This window comes from Rhopalosiphum maidis, chromosome 4, assembly GCF_003676215.2.
Source record: "Rhopalosiphum maidis isolate BTI-1 chromosome 4, ASM367621v3, whole genome shotgun sequence".
In the NCBI taxonomy this organism is placed as follows: domain Eukaryota; kingdom Metazoa; phylum Arthropoda; class Insecta; order Hemiptera; family Aphididae; genus Rhopalosiphum; species Rhopalosiphum maidis.
Window position 1 is genome coordinate 13,359,858 of NC_040880.1, and position 27,292 is coordinate 13,387,149.

At 26.6% G+C, this 27,292-nt stretch overlaps 2 protein-coding genes across 2 annotated transcripts; one reads left to right on the forward strand and one right to left on the reverse strand.

The window, feature by feature from the left end:
* Positions 1-556: 556 nt before the first annotated feature.
* Positions 557-4,253, forward strand: LOC113548451. The gene is made up of 4 exons (XM_026949330.1): positions 557-989; positions 3,450-3,569; positions 3,645-3,823; positions 3,919-4,253. Exons 1-4 carry the CDS (start codon positions 929-931, stop codon positions 4,006-4,008), a joined length of 450 nt encoding a protein of 149 aa, XP_026805131.1. The 5' UTR covers positions 557-928; the 3' UTR covers positions 4,009-4,253.
* Positions 4,254-5,788: 1,535 nt separating this feature from the next.
* On the reverse strand, positions 5,789-27,274 carry LOC113547986 (helicase domino). Its single transcript, XM_026948596.1, has 37 exons — positions 27,038-27,274; positions 25,900-26,035; positions 25,213-25,372; positions 24,808-25,137; positions 24,526-24,641; positions 24,265-24,450; positions 24,052-24,192; positions 23,780-23,960; positions 23,443-23,639; positions 23,246-23,380; positions 22,665-22,844; positions 22,490-22,591; positions 22,254-22,431; positions 21,532-22,168; positions 21,272-21,458; positions 20,991-21,197; positions 20,711-20,804; positions 20,588-20,641; positions 20,377-20,529; positions 19,238-19,414; positions 18,495-19,177; positions 18,241-18,437; positions 18,067-18,181; positions 17,614-17,910; positions 17,244-17,480; positions 12,358-12,402; positions 12,144-12,297; positions 11,633-11,940; positions 11,415-11,551; positions 11,232-11,304; positions 10,666-11,136; positions 10,450-10,594; positions 9,833-10,329; positions 9,632-9,751; positions 8,038-8,196; positions 7,463-7,600; positions 5,789-6,977 (listed from the first exon to the last, which is right to left on the reverse strand). The coding sequence occupies exons 2-37, from the start codon at positions 25,975-25,977 to the stop codon at positions 6,804-6,806; spliced, it is 7,443 nt and encodes a 2,480-aa protein (XP_026804397.1). The 5' UTR covers positions 25,978-26,035; positions 27,038-27,274; the 3' UTR covers positions 5,789-6,803.
* Positions 27,275-27,292: the final 18 nt, after the last annotated feature.

Sequence of the window (27,292 nt, forward strand, 5' to 3'; positions counted from 1 at the left end):
TATTATGCAAGATGTAACTGTACGGTTACCATGGTCGTCTTTCATATAACATTAACGACTGTAACATCAGTAGTTGATGTTTTGCACTTTTGCAATCTGTACACCGTAGTGATATCACAGAATATAATATATATGGTGTTATGGACGGGACCATGTCTAAGGTGATACCATTTTGTAAGAAAGTAATAAGTTATGAGAATAATATCGCGCTGTTGAGTTGTCCTGTGTGACACATGAGTGCATAATCAAGTTACTATTACTCTAAGCTATTACTCTATGCTGTGCATATTAAAAATTATCATTTATCACCTACATACACTTCGAATCTTAGACAGAAAAGAAGAGATCATAGCATTAGTAATGATGTGATTCACATATCATTATCTATTTCATCTAATTTATAATCGTTTGTTAGTTTCAATTATTATTATTATTAACATTCACGTGTATAAATCCACTTTATTTATAAATATAATGTTATATTTAAGTCACGATTTAAGTTACTTTCAATTTATTGTTGTTATCTAATGTTACCCAATATAATTAGATAACAATTTTGTTTACGGTCGCGAGGTCACTCATTATCATTTTAAAAGAATAACAACCATAGAAAAAAAAGATGAAAACAACAACCTGTAACTTATTTGGGTGTGAATCACTGTGGCACGCCCGGAACAGACAACCAAACACAAATCACGATTAATAATATTTATTTACTACTGAATATTGTAACGATTTACGATAACGAAATTTAAATAGGTAATTGGTAATTATTCAGTAAACCTTTTGATTTGTTCGTTAAATGTCTCATACGAGTTATCTTTAAGATTGAAAAATTTAATTTTCGTTCCTTTAAATAATAGTGTCTGTACTCTATCGATAAATAGTTGTGTCTAAAAAGATTTTTGAAAACTAAACTATATAAAATATGATTTTCTTTAATAATTTACTATCAGTTCTCACATTAATCACAGTTATTATAAACTTGAGTAAGTATTGTATGTAATTGTGTATATTGTACTCAATTAAATTTAATCTATAAACAATGTAATCTTTTTTAAAAATAATTTAAATTAATAGGTGTGTCGAAAAGGTAGGTTTCCAAGTATAAAGTATGGTTTAGACGGATAGGTTTATGTGGTTTCTATTTAATTTTTAGACATTTTTTCTACTCGTTTAGTGTTTACTAATAATTAATAAGCAAGACTTGCTATACATTATAAATAAAATTAACTTTTAACATTTTTTTTTATCTATTTAAATTATAGTGAGAAAATATTCAATTTTAGTAATCAACAAAAAACTACAATACTTATAATGTATTATTGTTTGAGACTGAGAGCAGTGGTATTAATTATGCTTTTCACAGGGTTCATTGATTTTTAAAGGGCAATTCATTATTTTAAAACGTCCATTATTTGAATCTTCTCATTACTCATTGACATGTCTTAGAGTTAAAATTACATTATAATGTAAATTGTTACCTTAATTTATGATTATAGTATAAGTCCTCAATTTCTGTTAAAAATCAAGTGATCTAACCTAAAAAAATAAATAAATTAAGTATGATTGTTTCCGTGTAACAACCACAAAAAAAATTATAATACTTATTATTTTCTTTTTATAATCGGCAGATTCTTTTGTTACCTCTAAGCAGTTAGCGCTTAAATACAATCCAACAGTCCATGGGAATAATGTCTGTATTGGTATCATTGTATCAATAAGATTAACAGAGTAAAAAACAATCTAGTACTATCCTATTTTCTTTTTAAGATCCTTCATAACAATATATCTTGCTCAAAAAATTAATAAGCTACTTGTGTTTTCATTTATTGTTTAAGTTGGTCCAACAATATATTACATTTTGTAAGTATTGGGTGGTAGGCGTGAATCCAGAAAATTTTAAAAGGGGTGCTCGAAAAAAAAATTGTTACACCTTTCTACTTTCTATTTAAATTATTGGAGCTAATTTTCTTTTTAAACATCAGTATTTATTAAATATTAACTTAAAAATAACATTAATTTCTTATAAATTTAAATAAAATAATAATTTAAAATTTAATCGTGAATAGTGATCTAATAATAATAAGTATCGAATATCGATAACCAACTATGTACCAATAGATGTACAATAGCGGAAAGCACCAATATTATTATTTTTATTTAAAAAAAAATAAATGATATAATTTATGATATAACTTTATTTTGTTTGTGCCTTAGACGGCAGAGGTTGCCCGATCACCCATAGCACACCCCCGCTCCTGAACCTCTGCCTGTTGGGTGCGGTTTAGTTATAATTATATTGTGAATGACAACCAAATGATTCAATAAACTATTTCCATTATACAGTATCTGAACAGAGCCGTAGCAATGTTCATTTGCGTTCCTGGCCACTTAACATATTTCCAGTCTTTTAAAAATTGTTTACCCCCCCCCCCTCCACTACGTACTTACACATATAAAGACATTCGTTATTTATATTTTATTTTTATTAGCTATTTTAATAATTATTATATTTAATAAGAAAAAGAAACACTGCCAAACTTATTATAACCTTTTATAATTATTTAAAAAATAATTATACTTTTATACATTTCAAAATTTCACTTTTCTTGCTTTTTTAGTAGCAAATTCAATGAATTTAATTCATCTATAACATTTTTAAAATTAATGTTTGAAGCCAATTTACTTTCAATTGATATAATACTCATATTTGTCAATTTTTCTTGTGACATTGTAGACCTTAGATAGTTCTTAATAATTTTCAGTTTACTAAAACTTCTTTCACAAGTGTTTCCTTCATGACTGATACAAAAAGTCTAAATACTAAAATAGGAGTAGTTATATACCACCCATAAATATGAATAAATTGATGAAGGTCTTTAAAATATAAAAATAAAACATTTAGAATCCTAATTTTAAATTAAACATGCAGCTATGAGTTAACAATAATAATCGATTTTGAAAATCATTATGTTTATTATTTTTTAAATACTTGTAAATTGTAATATTTTTGTACACAATACACCATAATAAAGTACTATAGCGTAGCTATTCTAGTATAATTATTTAGCCCATATTATAAATAAAATGTATGTTATTAATAATTGGTATATTTTATTCTGGATTTTGCGCCCTTGGCCTGGGCCAGTTTCGCCAAGCCCTAGCTACGGCTCTGTATCTGAAAATTGAATATCACAGCTAACTTCAGATTTGTCAAAATTTATAATGATGTATTTCATTCAATTATTTAACAAAGTAACTAAATAATGTTAATGACTTTTATTACAATTTGAGTGTCTTACATTTGAAAACTTAAAAATTGTTGTGTGATTTTAATTATATGTTCTTAGGTTAAGATTATTTGAAAAAATGTAATAATATAATACTGTAATCTACTAAAACTTTATTGGCTGTTGGCACATAATCTAACCTTCATCGTGTCTTAGGTGAGTCCTTGGAATGTTATGTTTGTACAAACCAAGATCAAAACCATGAAAAATGTTTGAATACAATTAAGACATGCGAACCGGAAGAAGATATGTGTTTATCAGAAATCAGTTGGGGATGTAAGAATATATTTTATAATTTGTGACTATAATGACTTAACATTTTATTTCATACAAATATGTTTATTATTGCAGCTCCTCCATATTGGGTAGAAGGAGGAATCAAACAATATTATGTATCAAAGAGATGTGCCACAAGAGCTACATGTGATGCTGTAAAAGCAAAAACAATGCCCTTTTGCACGTACCTATGGTATCAAGATTGGAAATGTGCCGAATGTTGTTTAGGCGACCGTTGTAATTTCTACATAACTGTAAGATACTTTATTGTATAGATATATTTTTAATGATAATTAATATTTATAACATTTAGAATAAACCAAAGTACTTATATTTTCTGGTATTGCAGATGGGCAGTAGTGCAGTAAAATCCAATTTGATTGTATTATTGGGATGCATTGCCATATTGCTTGGATTCCATGCTACCAAAACCGTATAGTTTATTCCAAAGGGTTGTTTATTAGCCACAAGGAGATATTTTTATATATTGACACGACACCATATATTTTTATAATTATTTAATACTAAAAAAATAGTTTAGTTCAACTTTAGATCGTTTAGTTTTTAGTCTCTTTTTAATTATATAAGCATTTAAATAAGTATATTTACAGATATTTACAGTATTATTTTTAATCATAAGTAAAAAGTTCCGTCCAAATATTGATTTGTTGATACAAACTTGTATTTATTTATGTCCAAAATATTGTATAATATATTATTATAATCTTTTATACTTAGAATTTAAAATAAATTTTGTAAGAACATGTTAAAAATGAATGTAAAATTAAATAATTTATATTTTTGAACTTTTTTATACTGTTTTTTTTTTTTTTTTTTTTTTGTTTAAAGTAATAATTTATTTAGCTATTTTAACTTGCTATACATATTTTATTTTTGCCAACAGTGTCATGGGCTACTTTTCAAAATATCCATTCTAACTATTAAAGTATACATTAAGAGCACGTCACACCTGCATGTGTTGTCTTAGTCTTACAGTTGTACAACATAGACAAAATGTGTTTACGCAGTCTGAATAGAAATCGCTCAATTTTGGTTCTAAAGTAAATATACCTAATATAAAATTAAAAAAAAAACAATATTTTGGAGTGTAAGATGATGAGTTTTTTTTTAAATATTAAAATTTTTGCTATTTCTAAAATTTTAAACGATTCTGAACATTCATTATATTCGAAATAATGGAAAAAACTCATTGTATTGCCCTCTAAAATATTGTCATCTTAAATTATTTATAATAGATATTTACTCAAGAACTAAAATTGTTGAGTTCTACTTAGATTTCATAAACGCATTTTATCTAAGTTTTAAATGTATAACACAGAGACAACACATGATAACGTTACGTCCTCTTAATACTATTCTTGGTATGGGCTTGTTTGTGAGTCTATAAATTAAGTGCTCATAGTTTATAATTAACACAACAAATGAAAAATCATTTTGAAACATTTACCCCCCCCCCTATCATAATATTCATACCCTGATTATCTGAACTTTCGTAATATAAAATAATCTCTATTAAGGAGTTGACACCAACATTTTTCTATTCTTCATGATATAGCATTAAATATATTTTGTATTTCAACTATTATACATCTCTGGTTCACTTTAAGGCATAAGTGTCTATTATATTTTATAAAGAATATTCTCTGTGCATTAACCGAATAGATTTTTTATAAGTTATTAATGGTTAAAAATAATTTTAAATTAAAACATTTTTATAATTCATAAAAAATGTTAATATTAAAATTGATTTAGTGGCTTATTTAGAAGTTCTTTGTGGTGGGAGGATGTATGAATAAAATTGTAGGTGCCAAACTTCCACAAGCTAACCACTGCTATAGATACTACAGTTGTATAATACTATAATATATAGATTGTCAGAAATTGTTATGAGATTTTATTCTAAATTTTTTAGTTGATAATTCAGATGTACTTCTACTATTCTTTAGTTTTCATCAATTTTCTATTGGTTTCCATTAATCAACAGCTTCATTTAAACAAATTCGAAATAATATATATTATTATAACTGTTGTAAATAATACTATTTAGTTTACATGAGTAAATTAGAGTTGTCAGTGTCTACTCTGAACCTACAGGTAAATTATTTAAAGTAAGTAAACAGAAGAATACACCTACTATATAGCAGGGGTGGCCAGCGATAACTCGCGAGCCACCTAATATATTAATAAATATAAAAGAGCCAAAATGTAAAAAAAAAATATACATAAATTCATATTAAAAAATTTTTTTGTAAAAATGTTACGCAAAAATCTATGATGTGAGCCACGGTTTGGCCACCTCTGCTATATAGGAATTAAAGCAAAACTCAAGTAAACAAGTTATATAAAAAAAAATTTCTATATTAATTATATACAGTTTATATATCACGAATGTTAATTAAAATGACCATGTACAACATCAATGTTACGATTACAATTGCAAATTAAAAAAAAAATTGATTAAAATTACAATATACAACAAAATTATATACAAGAGCCTAAAATTGTACAACATTCATTTTGGTGCAATTTACATCTTATATACATTCATTTTTATGTTAATTTATCAAGTTCAATCAATACAAATACACATGATTTAATGATTAATTGCACCTCAACATTTTTATTATTAAATTTATACAGAGTATTTTCTATGAAGGAAAAAATAAGCGTAACAGTCACAACTTCACTTGAAACAATATCTAGAGTGAATTATCTTTTTTATGAAAAAAAAAACATAAAAAAAGACCATTAAAATTTAAAATTAACATTTTTTCTTAATACTATTTTAAATTATCTTTTGTTATAAGGTACTTTTAACATCAGCTATTATTTAAGTCGATAATGGTAACAGCCTATATCTAATTTTATTACAGATTTTTATATAATACATAATAAGTATGTATAAACATAAATATAAAATTACGTAGGACATTTATGAAATTGTACGTAGAAATTTAACAACATTTATTAAATAATCAATGTGATCTACAAATAAAATAAAAATTTAAATTAACACCATAAAAAGTTAAAAATTTTTATTCTTTGACATACAACTGAAAACAATAATTTTCTTTTTGAAACAATTTTTATAAAGGTCAAAAAAATGCTCAAAATTAGTCTGTTAATGGTAAAAAAAAAAAAAAAACAATAGGTTATTGTGAACCAAAACCCAAATAAAAATAATTTATCTAAAATCATATTTGTTTACGTTGTTTAAGTTGTGCGTGGTGTATGTGAATTAGGTGAAGAAGGTATGGTCAATACAGTAGGTTGCTGTTGTTGAGGAGCCATAGATACAGCAACTATAGAACCAGTTTGGCCTGATGAACTTTGTACACGTAATTGACCTTGACGTACAGACATTTGCTGACCTTGTTGAAATACAACCTGCAAAATATTACTTTATAAAATTTATAAATGCAAAATACTTGTACAAACAACATTAATTTTTTGAAAAAATTTTTTTTACATAATTGTAATTCATAAATAACATCTTTGAAAAAAATAAACTTTTTACTGTTTTGAAAGACAAGATATTAAATTTTTTTTACATAATTGTAATTCATAAATAACATCTTTGAAAAAAATAAATTTTTTACTGTTTTGAAAGACAAGATATTAATTAAATTTTGTAAGGAGAAGTAGAATATATTTATGTAGTTTTAAATATGAAATTATAATTATAAAGTTGTCACATAAAAATGTAAAATTAACATCAAATATTTTTCAAAATTGTTATGTTAATTATAAAAAATAAAAATAAAGCTAATTTATTAAGCTGCAAATTATATAAAAAATAAATTTTCATAAATATAGGTAATTCAAAATAATCATTATTCTCTGTTAAAATAATAAACATTGCATTTTCAAACCTGAGATAGTATGTTAGAAGAATGGCCAGGATTTCCAGTAGTTTTAAATACATTAGTCAAAGAACATGGTTGTAATGTTGAACGAGCTGTTTCAATTCCAACACCAGATGTTCTTAATGTTTGAACTGGATTAACCACCTAAAATATTAAGAATACTTTTAAAGTCAGAAAATCATAGAATTTAGTATTTAAGTAAAATTTTCATCAGCTGACTCATATTTGGATGTAAATTAACTTTTAAGAAAATATTTCTAAATATCTTTTATTTATAATTTATTATAGAATCATTTAAAAATACTCCTAAATAATAAACTAGTTCAATAGGTTATTTTAGTTCTAAAATTAAGATAAAAATAAGAAATTAGAAAATCTTTACAGGAATATTTCTGTATTATTAAGAAAGTTAGTATTTAAAAAAATAAATTGTATTAATATATGATGGGTAAAAATTCCTGAGCAATTCCATAAATAGCACCCAAAGACACATAATACCAGTAACATGAATTATAACTGTGTTAACATGGTAATATAATATTTAGTATTAAACTAACTCTAATTTATAACAGTTATAATACCTGAATTGCTTGTTTCAATGAAGTTTGAGTTGTAACTACTGGTAGTACTCTTGTTAGTCCAATACTAGAAGATTGTCCATGACTTTTTGCAATGACATGAGATATGACTTGACCTGCATTTGAATTTGATTGCATTGCAGTTATATTAGCACCAGAAACCTATAAATATATATAACATGGAAAAAATGATTAATTATGCAATAAAATAAAACAATTTGAAAACAGCAATACATTGAATTAAATATAGTATCACAAAATAAAAATGAATGTTTTACAAAAAAACAATATTTTGATTGATATTTTAAAGATTATGAAATCAGAACTTAATTTTTCTAGATAAAAATACCTTAAAAATAACAAAATTTTTAACGAAAATTATAGTAAGCTTTAAGAGCCAAAACTGTTGTTTTAATAGACTAAACAAACCACTGCTTAAATGAGCATTAAATGGATGCCATTTATGTAGTGTCTTGTGACTTGTCTTAGTCTTAGACAGCTATCAGTTATTTCACACAAACCAAACTTGTTTTGAACTATACTACTTTTGTGATGTTAGCCTTCATTTGACATTCATCTATCTCCTTTTAATATTTCTATGTTTAAGTAAGTTATGAATAGACAAATATTACAATATAGAAATAATTATCTCTTTCAAAAATTAAAATATTGTAAAAAAACCAACACAGACAATATTCTTATCTTAAACTTTAATAATTAGTCGTCCACATTTCACTCTGATATTAAAACTAACAACATAAAATTGGCTAGTAGTGCATATTTAAAAATAAAGAAAGTTATTACAATACTTAGCCGGAATACTGCCAATACTCTTCACACATATTGGTTTTGAGAATTAAGTTAATTGTGTTTCATATTATTATTAATAATTTAATAAATAAATAATTTGTGAATTGAGTCCCAATTATATTTAATGCAGGTTTTGTAAATGGAAGGGAAAAGTCAGAAAACAGAAGATGATTTAATAATACTCTTCAAAGGCAATAATCATCAATAACTTTGACAATTCTTTTCCACATTTTAGATTAGATAAAATTATGTTTATTGATATCTGTAAGTTATCAAATATAAAAATTCACATTTCTTACTTTCAAAATTAGCTCAAATATATCAGATTTGATGTGTTCAGAATATTTTAAATATCCCAAAAACAGTTGTGACAGTTTTTTGTAATATCATTAAAATGTCGCTCCTCCCCCCATAGCACAATTATAATATTTTTTTGTAATGATCAAACATACTTCAAAATTAAAAGTGTCAGAAATGTCCTAGATAATATTTTTAAGAATCAATTTTAATTTATATCAATTTATACTAATTCTATACACAACAGAATAAAATGAATTACTGTGATCATTAATTTATTGTGCTTTGTTATACATCTGAAAAACAGACAACACATATATAAGTGTGGAGTCATCAAAGTTATAATTTTAGTCAACCTTTAATAGTATATAAGCTATTAGATAAAATAAATTAATTCAGTGAATTTAGTTGTATATCATATATACAGTTCAAAATTTAAAATATCTATTTTTATAAATTGACTTCAAAATTTTATTCTGTAGATACTTACACTGACATTTTGGATATTTTGTTGTTTCATCATAGTCTGTAATTGTTGCATGGTCATTGTACTTGGTACACCCTTTGATTGAACAATTAATTGTGTTGGAACTCCAGTCTTACCGGCCACCTTTTATAAATAATGAAATAATGAAATTAGTTTATGAAAAATAAAGAAAACCAATTTATTTTTTGTTCATTAAATATTTACCACAACTTGACTTAATTGAGTAACTTTTTGGGCAGGAATTTTTCTCTGAGTTAACATAGGCTGCTGAAGAGTAAGATGTCGAAATTGTTGTTGAGGATTCATGTTTTTTGTAGCAGTAGCAACACTTATAGCATTTTTGGCACCGGCTGAAAGCATCAGACTTTGTACAGATGTTTTAACTATTGACGGTCCTGCGGTCGCGATAGGCGATTGAACAGTAACAGTTTGTGCTTGTTTTTGTTGTAATAATTGATGTCTTTTAATAAAATTTGTAACATCAGTGTCAGTTATATTCCTAGTATTTAATGTGTTTTTGGGTCGAACATTAATAGTAGTTGGTGTTTGAGATGTTTGGACGGGTATGATGTTGGCAGTAGACGTTTTGGTAGCACGAGCACTAACCATTTTAACTTGTTGTTGTCTAGCTATGTTTTGTTGTTGTTGACGATACATTTGGATCTGAGATTGGGTAATAGTTTTGTTCATAGTAGTGACTACTGAAAATTAATACAAAAAAAAAACATTTGTAATTAACAAATAAGTGAAGTAAAACATAGTCATCATTCAGAGTAAGAGTAAGTAATTATACTTAAATTTATTGACAACTCTAGTAATACCTTTTCCAGTAGTTGAAGATGCTTGAGTTACAATAGAAGCCTGAGTGAAATTAAGTGCTCGTTGAACCGCAGCTGAATAATGTACAGACATTGGAATTGGAACCACTTTAGGACTAGTCTGAGGTATATTTTGTATATTTGCTTCCTAATAATAAAACAAAAAAATCATGAAGCAAAATCCACATTATGTGAATATAATGAGATAAAACTAGTTACTTGAACTATAGGTGATGGAGAACTCATAATAATTCGATGTTGAGTCGTAGGAGAGGGTCTAACTGGTACAGGACTAACAGTTTGAGCTGGAGGTAAAGAATTAGGCAGCTGAATAGATTTTACATTTTGTGGCTGTGGTTGCACTCTAACTGCTGTTGGTTCAGTATGCTGTTGTTGTTGTTTTTCCCTAATCATACGATCAGTACGACGGCTTATTACTTGCATTGGACCCAAAGGTACATTATAGTCTACATCATAATTTTCTTTTAATATTGCGATGTGACTAGCATTTGGAATTAAGGGCGTATTTGCCGACTGGCTGGGTACATATTGACTGTTGGTTCGACATAGAGGTTGTCGTTTAGCAGCAACAGACAATAAGCCATTAAAACGGGATATAAGTAGCTGAGTATGTGTACGGTTCCCATCTGTTGTATATATCTGTGATGTACGTAATCCTCGATTAATTTTCTAAAATAATAGAGAAAATGATTTGTAAAACCAACTGCTATTTTACTAATACAATAGCTGTAAAAAATTATAATATAATTAATAACATATGTTACTTTTTTCTGTTTTTTGAGTAATTGTTCCTGTAGCATACGACCTTCTTCACGAGCTACTATCACTGACTCGTACCTAATAATAATAAAAGAAATAGAAATTAAAATTGAATTAAATCACAAAAATATTGAAAAATAAAATTATTTTTAATAAATTTTTCAGTGGAGAATATAATAATTGTTTACCTATTTTTACATTGTTTAGGAGATCTATAGACTCGCGACATCATATTAACTAGCTCAGATACAAGGTCCCAATTAGGCGTATGAGCTGGACATAATATTACTAAATTCAATGTCATTTCTTGCACTCTTTGAACAGCCTTAATAATGAACAAAATATAAAGAGTATAACAGAAATTACAAATAATCAAAAATAATACTGAACAATTACAATGACATACTTGCAGAAGTGCATAATCTTCATGTATAAGCCAGTCTGGTACATGAGGTGGTTCTGGAACAGGTCGAGCTGGTAAAGGTGGTTTTAAACTCGCTAAAGTCATGGTCATGGGCCTATTAATACCACGATATCGCTGAATACGTATATCATTACGCATCTTGAGCAATGCACTAGAAGCTCGGTCAAACATTGATCGAGGTAAGTGTGGAAAAATATTTTCATTAGGTCTCCATTCACCAGCATTATTATCGCGTGTTCCATATACTGATTTAGTGCTTGAGGACAATGACACAGGTAAACTTGAACGATCTATAAAAATAAAATTAGTAATATAATTTGTGTTAAGAAAAAGTTAAATAACAAAGATACACAATCAATTTAGTTGATAGGGAATGATTGGTAATAAAATATCAATATTTTTTAATAGTTACAGTGAGGGTACTCAAATAGTAATAATAAGATAATACAATCGTAACTATAGTAGTTAAAAAATGTAGAAAATGATTACATACTGTTTATAAATGTGACATCAGTTCTTGGTCGTTTTCGAGCAGATGGCATGGGAGGTAGTTGAGCTTCTGTCATTGGTATATAAGAATACTGACTGAAGTATAATGGGTCATGATAGATTTCATTTTCTCCTGACCATGGTCCAAGGATTAAATTCTTAAAATGGATTAAAATGAGTACATTTTTTCCCATGTAAATATAATTAAGTCAACTAACCTTTGGTACATCAGATTTTTTTGAGCCAAGATTAGGATAAACAATCTGCAAAAATAGAAAATAATACTCAAGAATTAATTTAAGATCAGATGAACATTATTTAAATAGTATTGCATTTAATTCCATCATTTTTAAATTTATCTAAGTATAAAATGTACAGGATTATATAAAAAACTAATTGACTATAAATATGAATTCAATAAACACATGTATTAACATACAACAAAGTAACATAATTCTACACAAAAAAATACTGTATATTTCATGACACAATACATTGTGTTCAATTATTTCAATGTTCATATCAAATTTTTAATATGTTGTAGATTTGTATGATTTTATAAATAAACCTAATTTTCTGAAATTTTAACTTAATCTTAATTATTATAACTATTATCATTAACCAGTGTTTTGTTTTGAGCTTCAATTAAAAATCACAAGTAATTTTTTAATAATTTTTTTAAGTGAAAAAGGGATTAAAGTACTTAATAGTAGGAATGAAATCTTAAAGAATATAAGTAATCTATGAATTTATAGTTATTATACTTAAAAGTAATAATTTATTGTATGGTTGTTGATGCTTGTTAGATATGTATTTATAATAAATTATTTAAAAAACAAACATCCAACTAAAATTAATTAATAGATGAGTTTATATATCATAATATATAAAAATTCTTAAAATTAAGCCAGATACACATGTCATGAGTTTTATAAACAACAATATGGTAAATTTTGGTTCAGTGGAACCAATTTTGTGTTTTGTTTAAATATTATAATGAAACGAATTATTATCAAACTTAGAGAAATGATCAATCTGCATTATCGTCAGTTCATGGTAGAGATTTATAAGTTTATAAAATATAAATAATTTTTAACTAAATCTATTCTGAAAAAGTTGGATTTATGAAAAATATATTAACGAATATTGACATTGAAATGTATTAACATTTCACTGTAGCTACATAAAAAAATATTACATTTTTAATTTATTTATATATTTATTAAAAGTTTAAAGTTTAAAATTAAAAAAAATACCATATCACTAATAGTTTGATATAACTATCAATATATTTATTGAACATTTTCTAGACTATTTATAAAATTAAACCATTAAAAACAAAATGTGTTTAAAACTTTAATAATACTATTACTTTACTATAATATCATTATAAAATTTTATGGTGCTATGAAATTCTATGATCTGGGTCGGAGGGCCAGGATTTCTGCCTGGGCCCTTGTATTGTATTACCCAAAAATACAATATAAAATTATTGGGCCTCAGAAAATAATTCCTGGTAGGGCCCTCGGGTAACCCTGTCTACGACGACATATTTTTAATTATTCCTCAAGTAATACAAAAATTTTTTAAAACAAATGCAAAAACAATGTATTTAAATAAAAAAAGTTTGTTATCAAAAATATTAGAATGAAATTGTATTTATAAATGTTATATTAGGGATAATTTTTTAACCAAGGACTTATATCGCATGTTATAGAGATTTCGGAACATAGTTACATTTAAACTCAAATACTTAATATTGAAGAATTTACAAGGCCTAATCAAAAAGTATCTACCCAGTATCCATTTATAAGTATTAAACTAAATATATAAATTATGTGTTAATTAAAATATAGGTACAAGTATGATATGAAAAAAACAGATTTGATTCAAATTAGCCAGATACCTCATAACCTAAAAACATCTAATATTGTATCTAAATATCTAGGAAAACATTAATTATAGATTATATTTAAAAAAATTGAATTAAAGAAACAAAATATTGTAAGTTGCTATGGTATAGTTACCTTTTTTTTTCTTTGAGGGGGGGGGGTATGAAAAGATTATTAGATTATTATATATTTATATATATATTAATAGTCAAATTATAAAATGAAATCAAGCTTTTTTTCTTATTTGTTAAAACATTGATCGATGATAATCTCTAAGAGGGGACGACTAACCCACCACCACCACAAATTAGTAATTACGCCACTGGTAAGTAATAAATATTTTATTTAATTAAAGAACGTCTTGAATATAACATATCACGGTAAAATTCTAAATATCAAGGAAAATAAAACATTTTTATCTACATTTTATGCACTAAAATCACTATTATTTTGTTACTTAGAAACTATGATTTAAAAAAAAAAAAAAAAACCAATACTAGATATGAATTTCCAAAATTCCACAACCAAAAACCTTTGGTAAGTCCATGTATTAGGGTTTTACAATAGCTAGATTGATAAGGTGTAAAAAACCTATTTGAAGTATTCAAATAATATTTAAAAAAAAAATGAATTAGTAATTAAAGAGTTCAGACTTGTATTAGCAAAAAAATTTAACTAGATAATATGGTGTTATAGAACTGGAATTTTCTGATAAATAAACTTATCAAAAAAAAATTTTAATTTATTAATTAGTGTTCTTCAACTAAATGTGAACACAGGAAAAAATGACGGGGAGTGGGAGGGCTTTTTATACAAAGAAGGTGTTTGTGAAAAAAAGAGGGTTTTATATATTTTTTAATGAGCATAGGAATTGTGTAATGATGTTTTTGACTAAGCAATTAAAGATTTGTTTATTTCAGATAAAATACGACTAATGTTTTATTTCAAAAATAAGCATGTTCTGTATCTGTTACATTATTCTGAATCAAAATTTATGGTCTGTAATATTTTAATTTCATCAAATTGAACTTTTAAAAACTTCTTTGGAATATCAAAACCTTATAAAATCTATCTTTCACTACATCATTTAACCAAAACGCACATACAAATAATCAGTATATAACCACATATTGAATCATTGTACCTTCCAAAACTACTATATCTTTAAAATTTCATACTATTGTGGATAACTGTTTATTAACACTTAATTCAAAATAAGGAGATTAAAAGCAGTGATTTTCTGTATTTGTATAACACCCGTAGAATATAGCTATACACCTGACATAAATTAAGGTACTTCTAGTTGTTTGATTAAATATGTAAAGACGTTTTAATTGGTATACAAGTTTACTTTGCATCAGCCAAAGCACTTTTTGATTGTTTTATAATTTAAAATAAATATTTTAAATTTTATAAATTTGCCACTTTTTATTATTAAATACATTAAAAATACGCTTTGACCGATGAAAAGTAAACTTGTATACCAACTAATTCAAGCATCTTTACATGTTTTAAATTTAACAATTAGAAGTACCCTAATTTTTTTCAGGCCCGTATAGTTATTTTTTTGTTCTACATGTGTAAGACAAAGACAGAAAATCACCACTTCCAATCCCCTTAATAAATATATTGATGACAAAAAGACAATACACAATTATTTGTCAATCTCTGGAAAGTGAACCATAAGTAAGTCTAAAGTAAAAAGTGAAGACAAACCCTTAAAACTAGTTGGCCGTAGATTAAATTTCTAATTTAAGCGAGCACGATTACAATATAATTTTATTTTATTGTTGTAAACAAGGATCATAATTTTATGTAGAATCATTAAAAACAACTTGCGGCCCAAATGGCATCCTACTACGTTAGTTTGGTAAAACTAATGTCATGGGGCCAATATTGTGTAATTAATGGTTCATACATTTTATGTAATTGAAAATACACAACACCAATCAAAGCTCATTTTTGCAAGTAAAAAAGCACACAAACACAAAAAAATTGGTGAATTCGTAAATACATTTAAAAAATTAAGAATTATTGAATAATTCAATAATTTAAGACATTAATCGCAATATGAAAATACTTAAAATAAGTATATAGTGGTATATTAATTTGTTCTTCAATAGATAATTAGATAAATATTATTTTAAAGAATACTCTTATTCGAAGATTATGATGGGCGAAGAAAATATCTATACCATAACTGCCTGTTTTTTTAAAAATATTATTATAAGGCAACTTTGACTTTAAAATTAGTGAGAGAAGCATAAGTTCAGACTTTGTATGATTGATGATGACTGTGATCATATTAATATCTTAATTGTATTAAAATGTTGAAAGAAATCGCCATCAAAATTTGACAAGATGACCACAATCCACAACAGAGGTTTACTTTTATTTATTAGCACAATTGTGCTATGACGCATTTATACATTATTAACTTAAATGCTATTTAAGACACATTTTTTTTATTTGCTGAACAATTTATTACCTTTTATTTAATAATAGTTGTCAGCATCATCATATCATCAGAAGTCGTCTTCTCTTGCTCTCTGTGCGATACGATGTTTTTCTTTATTTGTTTCGGATAGTCTCATTTGCCAGTCCTGTTTGGACTGGCAAGGAGGGGCTTGTGTTTTGGTGACAACCTCTATGCCAGACCAAACAAAAAAACGATCGGCTTAAGATTTCCAATTTTAGTAAAATTATATTCTTTTTTTTTTAATGAAATACTAGTGTCAGTATAAAATTATATTTAAAAACTTAGATAAAAATAAAAATTCTAAATCAACGCACTGCGAGAGCTAGAGAAGAGTTTGCTTCTAATGAGGGACACCAAAACAGAGCCCAACCTTGTGGAGAAGCTATCAAGAAACATTAAAAGAAAAACAACCATAACACATGAAATTAAATATATTTTTAATTTATATAAAAATGTACAGTTGTTTACAAAATGAAAACTAACTTGTCTTGTATGTTAACCATAATTTGTTAAGGTAAAAAAACTTCTCTATTGGGAGAGAACAAAACAAGTTAAAAACATTAAATCTAAAAATAGTAGTTTATAATCGCTGATGTCTAAGACCATAACTGCTTGACTTCTTCGGTTTTGTTTCTAAGTGCCATTTCTCTGTATTCTTAGTAGTAGAATTTTTATTTTTTTTCTTCCTACTAGTACCTATGTTTTTAGTTCTAATACTATGTCGTTTGTTAACCTGAAATTTATTGATGAATGTCAAATCCACAGAATCATCTTCTCCATCCTCAGAATCCGGGAGTTTACGTTTCTGATTCATTCTTTCTTCTGTACGTTTAGCTGCTTGTTGTTGTTCTACTTTCCATTCTTGTTTTTGTTGTTCTAATTCTGCTTCAGCAGCAGCTACTTGCTTAGTTGCCCAATCCATCTCATTATTCTCCATTAGTCTTATAGCCCATTTTTCAATACACGATAACTGAGAAAGCCAAATAATTTAAAATGATTAGTATCATAAATATTTAAAAATATAATCAACTGAAAAACAAAATTAAATGTAATTACAAGACAGTATATTATAATTTATTTTAAAAAGGGTTTCTCATTAATACCTGTTTTTCTAATGCTTGAACTTCCATATCTGCTTTACTTAATTTAACATCAGTTTGTTCTACTATAGGGATAGCTTCATCAAATTCAGCCAAATCTGCAACTGCTTCCTCTTTGGCAGTTTTAGCTGCCACAACATCAGTCTCATCTTCTGCAGCTGCAAGAGCCGTTTCAAATATATTAATAGCATTTCTATCACCATCACTTGTACTATGAGAATGAGAAAATTCAGATTCCAATATGTGAACACTTCGTTGTTCATCAGTGGTGTTGACTTGAAAAAGATCTTGGATTGTGGTCTAAAAATAATAAGAATAAAATAGGAATTTTAAACACCACAATAATCAATAAATGAAACAGAATAAGGTATTTGAAAAAAAATATGTAGCTTAATTAGATTGATTTTAACAATTTAAAGAAATAAATTAAGGGAGTACAAAAAAATGTATACTTACAGACTTGAAGAAGGAAGCAGTAAAATTACCACCTTCTATGGCTAAGTCTCCTAACAATCTCTTTTGGTTAGCTTTTTTAAGAATATTCTCTTCAATAGTTTTTTCACTAATTAACCTAAAGAAAAACAATGCAAATTTAATAAATTATATTGAAAAAAAAAAAAGCCATTTTACCTATAAATGTGAACATCTCTAGTTTGACCGATACGATGACAGCGATCTTGAGCCTGAGCATCCATTGTAGGATTCCAATCACTATCATAGAATATTACTGTATCCGCTCCAGTGAGATTAATGCCGACACCGCCAGAGCGCGTTGATAAAATAAAACAGAAATATCTCTTGTCCGCATTAAATCTCTCCATCAAAAGCTAAAAACAAGTTATTACTTAATAAAAAAAAAAAGACAATAAATTTATTAAGTTTACCTGTCGAGTTTCAACCTTTGTTGTACCATCTAACCGTAAATAAATATACCCATGAAAATTAAGGAATGCTTCTAGGATATCTAACATTTTTGTCATTTGAGTGAATATAAGTACTCGGTGGTGACCCGTTTTTAATTCACGTAGCAAATAATCAAGTGACTGTAATTTACCACAGTCATATTGGATAAGCCTTTGATCAGGAAATAAAACACTCATGGCAGAAATAATGGGATGCAATGCATTTAAAGTTGGTTTTATGTCTTTTTCTAATAACGATGAATCATTTTGAAGAAATTGAAATTCAGTTTTTGGAGTTCTTCCTTGAACAGCAGGCACATAAACAATAAATTGTTCAAAAGAATCATGTAATTCTTTCATTCTACTATCTAATGTTTTTACTGATTCTGACAAAGCAACTGCAGTCATATAAGACATACGTTGTATATGAGCAGAATACTGAGCAACAACAGATAATACATTATTGGAACCAAGCCAAAGCCAAGGATTTCTTTCTACTGAATCTGAACAACCAACATGACCAGAAGATGCATCGAATCTTATGAAGTCTCTTAAATCTTGACCATATACTACATTTGTAGCACCATCTATTCTTTTGTTATTTATAAATGATAAATGATTTATTTTTAATTTTCTCCTCAAAATTCGTTTTTCTTCCAAATTGGCTGAAAAATTAAAACCAAATATTATAGTGTTACAAGATGAACCAATGAATATATGAAAACTTACATCATGGAAAATAATGTTATCAGTAAGTTCTTTATTAGATTCTATTAAAGGCGCAGGTTTATATACTGATGAACTTTTTGAAAACATTGAGTTGTTTAAAACTTCATTCTTGTTACGTACACTTGTTACACTTTCATTTGCAACATTAATATATTTATATGAATTTGATTTACCTTAAAAAATAAAAATATATAACTATTATATTGACATAATTTATAAATATTAATGTTTTCATTTAAGCAGGTGTACTTTCAAAATAAAAGATTATGAAAATGTATACATTATAACATTTCTACAACATTATTCTAGACAAACTGATTTTTCTATTATAAAGCAATTCTTATGATGGGTAGAAAAATTTTAATTGCTTACAGACAATGAATAAATAATTGAAAATCTGTAAATTTATCATTCCTAAAAGCTGTACAAAAATATACCAAGTGCTGAAAAAAAAGAGTACAAGTAACAAAATCATTTAATCACACTATACCCTTCATGTATACAGCAACATCGATGGTAATCGTATATTTATTTCATTACTAACAAAAGCTAAAAGTTTTTTGTTTGTTATATTTTTAGGTGGCACAGACCAACAACTGCAAGAATGACACAGGAACTCCTATACTTTATACAATAGGTTGCTTACAATAATATAGTTTTTTTTTAGCAAATTTTAAAATAAATATGGAGAATAATCACTGAAAATTAAATTAATTCAATCTATCTGCTAAATACCGTATATGTCATCAAAAATTACAAATAAATGATGATGTAGATGTAAACATTAGCATAATAATATAGCATTGGTGCAAAAATTAGTATTCATATGAATAAAAATTGATCTACAATGCATTCAGTAATAGTAGTAGATTTGAAACTATGTATGTATATTTATTTCACTAAGAGAATGTGTTACTTTGCACATGACTGGCGCTTAACTAAAATTTAGGCAGTTATTGTAGGCTATACACAATAATATGGCTTAATCACAATGAGAACTATAGGAAGATATTATTGTAAAATCAAATTGAATATTATAAGCTTGATACTTATTATAACATCAGAGGAACAAAAATGAAATAGTTTATTTTTCAAATAACTGATTATTATTTAATAAGATTACTTAATAACTAACCTTGTATCGAACCATTACATTTAGGAATAGAAGTTAATAGTTCTTGACTTGGCACATGTTTTGTTCGATTATTTACCACAATAGGATCACAGTGTTTGTTTTCATTTATATATTGTTTGATTTGATTTAATTTAGGAGTTAATGATAATATATCTAAAATAATTAATTTTATAAGTTTAAAAATGAATATGTTATAAATAAAAATTCATACTTGTATATGCTGGAAGTCTTGATATATTACTATCAATTGATCTCAGTTTTAAATCTTTAAGAAATAAAATCAATAAATTAAGAAAAGGGTTATAATTAAATCACACAATTAATGGAAACTCACCTCTTATTCCTTTTTCTGCTAAAAATTTTACGATTGGTAAATTATGTTTAAGTCTGACATTAACTAGTTTATTTTGTGGATTGCATAAATTAATCTAAAAAATATATCATACATTTTTAAGTTTTGTTAATATCACAAGATTCATACATAAAATTATTACTTTGCCCATTCTAAGGTTTAAATTTCATATAAAGTATACATCTTGAAATAACTAACTCTTTGTAACTCAGACAAAGGACGAACAACTTACTTTAATACATAATATAACAATAATAATTACCTTAGAGATGATATTTAAGTTTTTGGGCAGCTTCATGTTAAAATTCATTTTAATTTTAGGAAGTCTTATAGGTGTATCAGGTAAAGTTTCAAATTGTTCATATACACAATTTGGTAACTGATAACGTTTTAAACGATGAGCTGCCCACGCACTCATTAACCGTTCCAAGTTTGTAAACAGTAAGTTAACAGAACTTAAATCAATCTCCTACAAGAATGTATTAAAAAAGTTGTTATGATACTTTTAGTGAATCCATTATAATATAATATGGAATTACTTACATTATAGGGATCATATTCCATTACATTAAATATAGAACGAGGGACTGTATAAGTGAGAGCTTCCATTTGAAATGGAGAAATAGTTGGACGAGGTTCAAACAAATTAGGATGATTGCAAACTTTTCTAAGTTGCATTAGAACATTGATAACACTTAACATATTACCACTTGCAAGGGTTTCCTTCGTCCTGGATAAAAAGAAATGTCAATATACTTTCAAGTCTTAAATAAAAAAAAATCAATACAAAGTTAGAAACATACTTAGCTCTTGACATGAAGTCATCATACAGATAACGTTGACGTTTGGATAATCTACACATAATGATATGCTCATACTTTTTAGGCAACTGTTTCTCAACTTCACATTTCAATCTTCGAAGAATAAAAGGTCTCAAAACTTTGTGCAATTTTTTAATAATGTTTTCATTATATTCTGCATTTCCTTCAATCATCCCAGTAACAGGGTTTGAAAACCACTCTTTGAATTCTCGATGAGATGCAAACAAATTTGGCATTAAAAAATGCATTAAGGACCACAACTCCATTAAATTGTTCTGCAAAGGCGTTCCTGTTAAAAGCAGTCTTCTTTCAGATTGAAAATTTAATAAGAGCTGCCAACGCTGAGATTTAAAATTTTTTATGTTTTGAGCCTCATCAAGAATTAAATATTTCCATTTTTTTCTTCGAAAACTCTGATGATCAGTTATTACTAATTTATATGATGTTATACAAATATGGAATGTATTTGGCTTAGTCCAACCGACTCTCTTATTTTTTCGTTCTTTAACAGAACCATAATAAGTTAAAATTTTAAAACTAGGACACCATTTTTTTATTTCCATTTCCCAATTAAGCATTACAGATGTAGGAACTACAATTAAATGAGGACCCCAATCTTCTGCAAAAAATAAAAAGAATAAATAAAAAAAAAATATAATAAATATACATTTTTTAAAATTTAAAAACATTGCACGTTAACATACCTTTTTCACAAGCCAAATGAGCTAGTAAAGCAATGGTTTGAATAGTCTTACCAAGACCCATTTCGTCAGCTAAAATACCATTTAGATTTTGTTCATACATTGTAACTAACCAATCAAGGCCTATGTGTTGGTATTCTCTAAGCGTATTTCTTAGTAAAAAGGGAACTTTAGTAACCACCTAAAAGTTGTTGATAAAATTAATATAATATAAAGATTATTTTAATTTATAGGCTTACACTTGTAGAAGATAATGTATTTCCTTTTGGTTGGATACTTTCAGCTAACGCTGTCACATCATTTATTTCTTTGTCCGCATTACAGTCACTTGTACCATTGAGCTGTTATATTTAAAAATTTAATTATAAGTATGTCATAAATTTAACATTGATGTATTAAAATTTAAAAATTTACCATTTTATTAGGAGATTTACGCAATAAATATTTTATACTAATATCGGTAGAATTGATTTCTTCTTTTGTACTGTGATCGGATTGACTACTTTCTTCAGCATCATCAGACTGATTTTTGTTATTTGGTAACTGAACTTTGTACTTTGCCAAAAGTTGTTCAATAGTCATTTCATTTTCAGCCTATTTCACAAATAAAACAAAAGATTAAATAGCAGTTAAAATATATAGGTAAATAATAAAGGCTTATCAAAGATAATCAGTACATTTGGCCTGGAGTATAAAACAATAACATGAGACATGAGAAATTATTTTATTAACATAATAAAAGAATTTCAAATTGTTGTATTCGTACCCAATATTTAATGATAATTCAGTAATATAAGAGAATTCAATATAAATAAATAAATAGACCAAAAATCACGTATCTAAGAAACAAGACTAACTAATGATACAAATAAGAACTGATTTGCTAAAAACATTAGTCGGCAAGTATAGTATACAATTAATGTAACTTAACAGAAAAAGATCAAACAAATGAATATACTAGATAAAATATTTATAACACAAGTGTTTCAAAGTACCTCTAATTCAGCAATTTCCATCGAATGATCTATTCGGCCATCTTCTTTTTCAGCAAGCTGTAAAGTTTCTTCGTCATCACTCCAACTAGAATTTGATGCTTCAAAGTCCTCGTCTTCACTTTTATCACTTGGTATCTACAATTTAATACAGTATATTAAATTATAAAGCAAAAAAATAAATAAAAATATACACAAACCTCCTCAACAGCTTCATCTTTTTCTATTGTTTCTAAAGCTTTTGGTATTTCTTTATCGATTTCATCAATTGATAATTTTGATTCTTGTTTTATCATATCAATATTATTTTTACAATCAATTGTAGCATTAGGTGTTTTGTCTTGATCTATAGTAGTAGTATCATCATCAGAAGATGAATGAAAAGTATTTATTTTACCTAATAAGAATTTTGATTATATTAATATCACAGATAAAAACAATTATAATTAAAATTATTTTTTCCAATACTAAATTGTATTTAAAAAAAATGTAGAATAATATTTTTTAATATATTATAAGTTAATAATTTTATTCTACCATCAGAAACTGTAGGTGAATTTTGTGTTGTGGTAATTAAAGAACTATTTGCAGATTTCATTAAACTTTCAGCAACCAATGTTGACATTTTTTCAGTTTGATCAACAATAAAATTTAAATGTTCATCTAATGCTATTTTTCTTTGTTCCTCCAATTTAGTTGATTGTTTGAACAAAAGTAGCTAAACAAAAATTTTATAATTATATAAAAATATTTTTTCTTAAAAATCATAGGTTATTGATTTTTAATTTAAATTATTTTATAATACTTACCTTTTCAACATTACTCCAAAATGTTTTTATCATTTTAGCAATAAATCCAGTTATTCGCTTTTGATGCATTTCAGATGCTTTAGCTGCTTTTTGAGCTTCGATTTTTTTTTCATGGAAATGCTTCATAACCATTTTAGCGCACTAAAGAGTAAATTTAAGTAAAAAGTTTAAAAAACTGTTTTAGATCCAACAATTTAAAATGTAAAATAATACTTGTTTAGCTGCTTTTTTCTTCCATTTGCGTTCTTGGGCAAAATCAGTAGCAAGCCATTGCATTTCTTCCAAAAGATAGTCATGGTGTGCTTTATTCCTTGGAGGTTCATAAATTTTAGGCAGTCTTTTTTCACTCCACAAACCATCACGTTGTAGTTGATTGATTTTTTGAATTATTTGTGCTTCCTAAATAAAATATTGATTAAAAAAAAAAAAATTAAAAAAAATTAAACTTCAAAAAACCTTTATAATGCAACTAACCCATTTCACTCTTTCAAATACTTGATCAGGTTGATTTTCATTGGACTGCCGAGGTGTATGAGTTGAATTAGGAAGTTCTTCAGCAGGTGAATTAGGAGATATTAATTTATTGGATTCTAAAAATTTAAATAACCATAATAAAGAGAATAATAAATCAAAAATAAGAAATTCTTATCAGAGATAACATAAAATGTTCAAAAAAGTTGTACAAGAAAATATTTGTTGATATATAACAATGCATTTATTTTTAATATAACATACATTGATTAAGTTTTTACTTACTAGTGTCCGAAATTGGAACATGTGTTTCCTGTGGTTCGGACGCTTGTTTGTCCAGCCACAGTTTAAGGTCGGCAAATGGATCCCCATTGAATAGAGGTTCGTCATCACATTTAACATTCGCCATAGACCATACATGCTGATCATTGAATACCTGTTCAACTTTTTCGGGGATGAAATCATGAATTTTCGACAACGACTGTACTTCGTCCAATTCTCGTTGGGATTGAGCGAGCTTTGCACGTACAGTTTCCAATTGTTCAAACACCATTTCACAAGTACGTTTAATCTTTGCTGAAGTGCACATTTCCAAAGCTTCAAACTCTTTGGCTGCTACCAGAAAAAAAAAATATTAATAATAACAATGTCTGCGGGTTATGTTAAATAGCTATAAAATTAATTACATACATTCTGTAGAGTATTTACGCTTTCTTGAACTCTGATTTTGACTATCCAAAGAATCATCATGGTCAGAGTTGTAGCTGGTGTTTTCAACATCATTTGTTGAGCCATTTACACCAATTAGATTATCACAATTACTTGGTATAAAATTTACACCAGATGTCACCTAAAAAATAAGATAAATAATATATTATCATGTCCCAAAAAAATATTAACAGAACATGAAAGTTTTAAATCAAATGATATTTTTGTTTTATGAAAAATTTCTTAATTTAAATGGAAAATAATAACCAAAATTTATTTTAAAATTTTAAAAACAATATTTTAAAGATATAAGTTATTAATCAATATTGTTAACATTATAAATTTTAAATTTAATTTTTATTTAAATAAAATAACAAAAATAGTGAGTAAATATGTTAGATAATTTTCTTATCTTAAAAGTTATGTGATACAATTTAGTGATGAATTTAAGTGATTACATATCTTATCAAAACTAAGTAAACAGTAATTTAATAGAAATATGAACATACAATAACTGTTATAAACCTTTTGAATGAATGAAAGACAATTTTAAGATAGGTTTAAAATGTTATTTTAATTAGTGTGATAGGAATCTCTTTTAAATATTTACTTAAAAAAGAAAAGAACACTAATATTAATACTATAAATACAAAATTAAAAATTATTTACCTGATGGCCATTCCCATCATATTTATTATGTTTGTGACAATCAATGGTCCCAGCTCCCAGTTGGGAAGCAGTGGCCATAAATGATTTTAGGTTCTGAACAATTATTAATCGCTTTTGGGTTATCCATTTAGTTTATCTAAGGCAAAAGCAAAACAATAAATTAATTCAATACAATGAAATTTTATGATAACAATTTTTATTATCAAATTAAATTTAGAACGTTTGTATGATTCTTGGTAGACATCAACATTATATTATTAACTATAAGTATAAAAGTATTCAATTATTATTTAAGTAAGCGCAGAACAAAACTGGAAGATATTAAAAAAAAAAAAAGAACAAACAAAATTTTATTAAATTAAATTGTAATACAATTTGACTTGAATAAAAGTATTAAAAATCCATAGTAAAATATTTAAAACGCCTAATATAAATGAATCAGAATTTATATTAGCGGAATAATTAATTATATGCATTAAATATTAATATTAAGCATTATCATATATTAATAAGAGTATGTTATTAAATTATTTAAAAGAACCATTGTACTTATTGCTCAATAGGATTAGTTAAATTATTGTAAATTTAAATTATAATATTTGAATATTAAAATAAAAAATAGAACCAATATTTAACCAACCTTTAAAAAATATTCTTTAATATTCTTTTTTAACAGAAATAACAAGCACATGTTGATTTACCCTCCAAATAGGGTTAAGCAAATAGGAATTAGGGTGAGTTTTTTACGATCCTAAATCAATTTTGAAAACTAGAAGCACAGTAAGAGATAGAGTTTACAACAAAGTTAATAGACAATTAATCCTTTTAATAATAAATTAACAAAATTTAATTTTATCTAGAGATTAGAGGTTATGTTTTGAAAACAGAAATTCAATAATAACACAAATAATAATAATAGGCGGGATAAATTAATATTTGATAAAAATGTATCGCCGACTCGATTTTCGACAATCCGGTGAAAAAATAGTACACAAAGTGTAATTCCTACAACGTAAATGTGCGGAGCAGCTACCAGAGGCACCAGAAAAACAATAACGCGATGAAATATCATAACGGAAGGAAATGGCGGGTCGGCCATTTTGTGCGCGCCGGATGAGACAGCCGCCGAGATGCTTACCAAGATCGAAGCGATTACCCTCCATCGGTCACAAGCCATCACACGAGTCTGTTCAGACGATTACCGCACATTTTGCACGCACAATACTAGAACATGACACGGTGCGCACAATGTATTTCATAATAACAATACACGGGATCGAAAAAACGAACTGACCGATTCCCCGGACAAATTTCACGTAAAGAGACGCACGACAATATGGCGTCCGGCGGCGATCGACTACGAGAATTGGCTGTTTAGTGGGCGCAGCTAGTA

What these genes read in the sequence shown, in the direction of transcription:
- LOC113548451 (XM_026949330.1), top strand. Translation starts at nt 929, where the DNA reads ATGATTTTCTTTAATAATTTACTATCAGTTCTCACATTAATCACAGTT. An exon ending in CACAGTTATTATAAACTTGA is followed by an intron (nt 990 to 3,449) that starts GTAAGTATTGTA and finishes ATCGTGTCTTAG; the next exon opens with GTGAGTCCTTGGAATGTTAT. An exon ending in GTTGTAATTTCTACATAACT is followed by an intron (nt 3,824 to 3,918) that starts GTAAGATACTTT and finishes CTGGTATTGCAG; the next exon opens with ATGGGCAGTAGTGCAGTAAA.
- LOC113547986 (XM_026948596.1), bottom strand. Translation starts at nt 25,977, where the DNA reads ATGGCCACTGCTTCCCAACTGGGAGCTGGGACCATTGATTGTCACAAA. An exon ending in TATTTGAAAGAGTGAAATGG is followed by an intron (nt 24,451 to 24,525) that starts GTTAGTTGCATT and finishes TATTTTATTTAG; the next exon opens with GAAGCACAAATAATTCAAAA. An exon ending in ATCTTCAACTACTGGAAAAG is followed by an intron (nt 10,330 to 10,449) that starts GTATTACTAGAG and finishes ATTAATTTTCAG; the next exon opens with TAGTCACTACTATGAACAAA.